The sequence below is a fragment of the Austrofundulus limnaeus genome, unplaced genomic scaffold, assembly GCF_001266775.1.
Source record: "Austrofundulus limnaeus strain Quisiro unplaced genomic scaffold, Austrofundulus_limnaeus-1.0 Scaffold973, whole genome shotgun sequence".
Classification (NCBI taxonomy): Eukaryota; Metazoa; Chordata; class Actinopteri; order Cyprinodontiformes; family Rivulidae; genus Austrofundulus; species Austrofundulus limnaeus.
In genome coordinates, this window is record NW_013953375.1 from 44,557 (window position 1) to 47,225 (window position 2,669).

A 2,669-nucleotide genomic window follows, 5' to 3' on the forward strand; every position below is an offset into this window, starting at 1 on the left:
TGCGCAGAAACGTGCGTACGTACGGTTTTATAAATCTGAATTTTTTTTGGCGTACGCCATTTCCGCCTTTTGGCCATACGCTCACTTTTAGTATGGTTTCCACGCAATCCTTTATAAATGAGACCCCTGGTCTGATGATGTAGCTCATCTGTGCTGGCTCATTCTTTTGAAAGTGGCTGTTTTGTTTCCCCAATGATCACAGTCCTCCTGACACTTAACAGCATACACTATATTACTCTGATTTTGCCAGGGAACTGGATATTTGGGGACTAATCTTTGTCATAATGTGTTTTGGGGTTTGAAAGCCACTGGGACGTCATGTTTTCAAAACGTTTCACTAAAGAAGAACTTCTTTTTGATTTTTTCTACCTGGATTACTGAGATGCATCAGGACAAAATAAACTAAAGCTTTTTGGACAAATAGAATTCTAGCTGTCACCTTTGAACATAACAATAAACAGCCTCTGCATGGAAATGCCTGCAGTAATTATCTTGTTGCCTCTTGTTATTATCTAGCCATGTATTGACTAACACGTGGCCATGCATACATTTTTTCCATCCAATGTCACCAGACAGGCTTCGTACAGATCTGTAACCAGACTGCAGACAAACCTTTTCTCCATGACAGTACCTGGCACATGAACTTGGGTATGATACGGTGGAACGAGGAGCCTTTGAAACCAAATCCTTTTTCTCCGGTGCACAGTGCTCTGAAGTTTTCTGGAAAGCAAAAATAGTAACTGTTCTGATACTGAACCAACAACCTGCATCTCTCTGTAGTCTGGTGATCATTTGATTATTATTAGTTTTGGTAGTGATTTATCTGGAGTTTGAGTCTTAGATGTATCTCACATTTTAACATTTCAGGATTTTAGACTTTAAAAACGTTCTTTAGAAAATCTTTTGAGTTTTTCAGAATTTCGTTTTTTATTGTCTCGTCCCTTGTTTTTTTTTTCTTCTCATGTCTGTGTTTGATACCAAAGTATATCATGAACCACAGAATGAATTTTAATGAAACATCCAGAAATGAATCATTGCCAAAAGACGACTGAGGATCCCATTCAATTCAAGATGGCCACCACAGCTAATCAGCTTTAAAATACACAGAAAAGTCTCTTAACTCAGTCAGGTTTACAGATAGCCGAGATTAATCTAACTAACACATACAGAGAGTCAGCAGGTGGTGAGTACTGGACAGAGGAACATGGAGGACGAAACATTTAACCTGAAGAACAGTTGGATCTGGAAATGAGCTGGTTTTGTTTGGATGAGGATGGCTGTTTTATTAAAGATAAATCAGGACTTTATGCTCTAAACTGGCTCCTGGTTTCTGTTCTGTAATAAAGTTTTCATTCTTTCTTGAAGTTTCCACTCCAGTCACTTTTTGTGTGTTTTTATTACTGATTTTGGGAGTTTCATCACCATGTAGTAGTTTTAGTCTCCTTGCTTCTAAGAAATCCCCACCCTTACTTTATTATCCCTGATTTAGCCTCTTATGTCCATTGTGTTCATTCTGTAGGTTTTGAATTGTGATATTGGTTTGTGCTTTTCTCTGTAGACAGTGCATCGTGTTTCAGTTACAAATTGTGTCCCGGTTGTTCTGCATCCCTTCAGCAGTTCTTCATTAATGGCAGCAAAAGGTTGCATTATGGCCCTCTATTTATAACTCCCATGGTTCAGCTGTTATGACAAAAGCTACTCCTTGAACACAGACAACATCTGGGCCACGTTCCCTGCCTTCACTGAGTAAGTAGGTCATGTGACAAACAGTAGCTGTGTGGGACAGAGAGCCAGAGGCTAATGCCTCATGAAGGGTCATGTCTTCAGGACATCAGCAGCTCTGCATGATGTCAGTGAAACAACATTCATACACAGCTTCTGTTTGAATCCCAGACTCAAGTTGTTTGACATTAAACCATCTGTAAATGTACTGTAATTTAACATGTTTAAACAGTGCTGTTGTGTTTTATGTTTAACCAGAACTGGATAGTATGGGGTGCCGTTTGTAAAGTTACACAGTCAAAAATTACCACCAATATTTTTTTTTAGCCTTTTATAAAAAAAAAAGAACAGATTTATTTTTCAAAGTCAGTTTTTCTCCATATGACTCATACATAATTAAATGTCATAGTTTATAGACTAAATATTTAAGTCACAAGTTAAATATTTAGTTAACAAGCTAAATATTTAACGTGACTTAAATATTTAGTTTTGAGCTAAATGTTTAGGTTGCAACTTTAGCTGGCTACCTAAATATTAGGGGCGCAACGATACAGGAAATTCACGGTTCGGTTCGATACTTTAGTCTCACGGTTCAATATTTTTTCGATACAAAAAAAGAGAAATTTCCATGTGCCTTTTAACTTGTAATTTATTTATGTTAATTATGAACATTTGTTTAACCTCAAAAGTACAGTTTTTAAATGACATGTTGAAACAGCAAGTTTCTCTGTGGATCTGCACTCAGAAATGCAGCCTAGGTGGAGTAGTCGAACACAGATCCACTGATCCTTCAACACAGAGCATCTTCAGAAGACAAGTTGATAAAGTACATTTTTAAAATCTATACTGTTGGGTACAAGTGTGTATTGAACCTAAAGCACTGTTCGATACGGTTTGATACGGGTACATGTATTGTTGCACCCCTACTATATACAGTGTATATATAT

At 37.3% G+C, this 2,669-nt stretch overlaps 1 protein-coding gene across 1 annotated transcript in view; it reads right to left on the reverse strand.

Annotated features, from left to right (window-relative positions):
- LOC106533566 (peptidyl-prolyl cis-trans isomerase) overlaps positions 1-2,669 on the reverse strand; it is a gene marked incomplete in the record, with an annotated part of 12,051 nt that overhangs the window by 4,374 nt on the left and 5,008 nt on the right. The window contains 1 exon segment of the mRNA XM_014029920.1: positions 632-720. Within this exon segment, the coding sequence (XP_013885374.1) occupies positions 632-720 (89 nt within the window).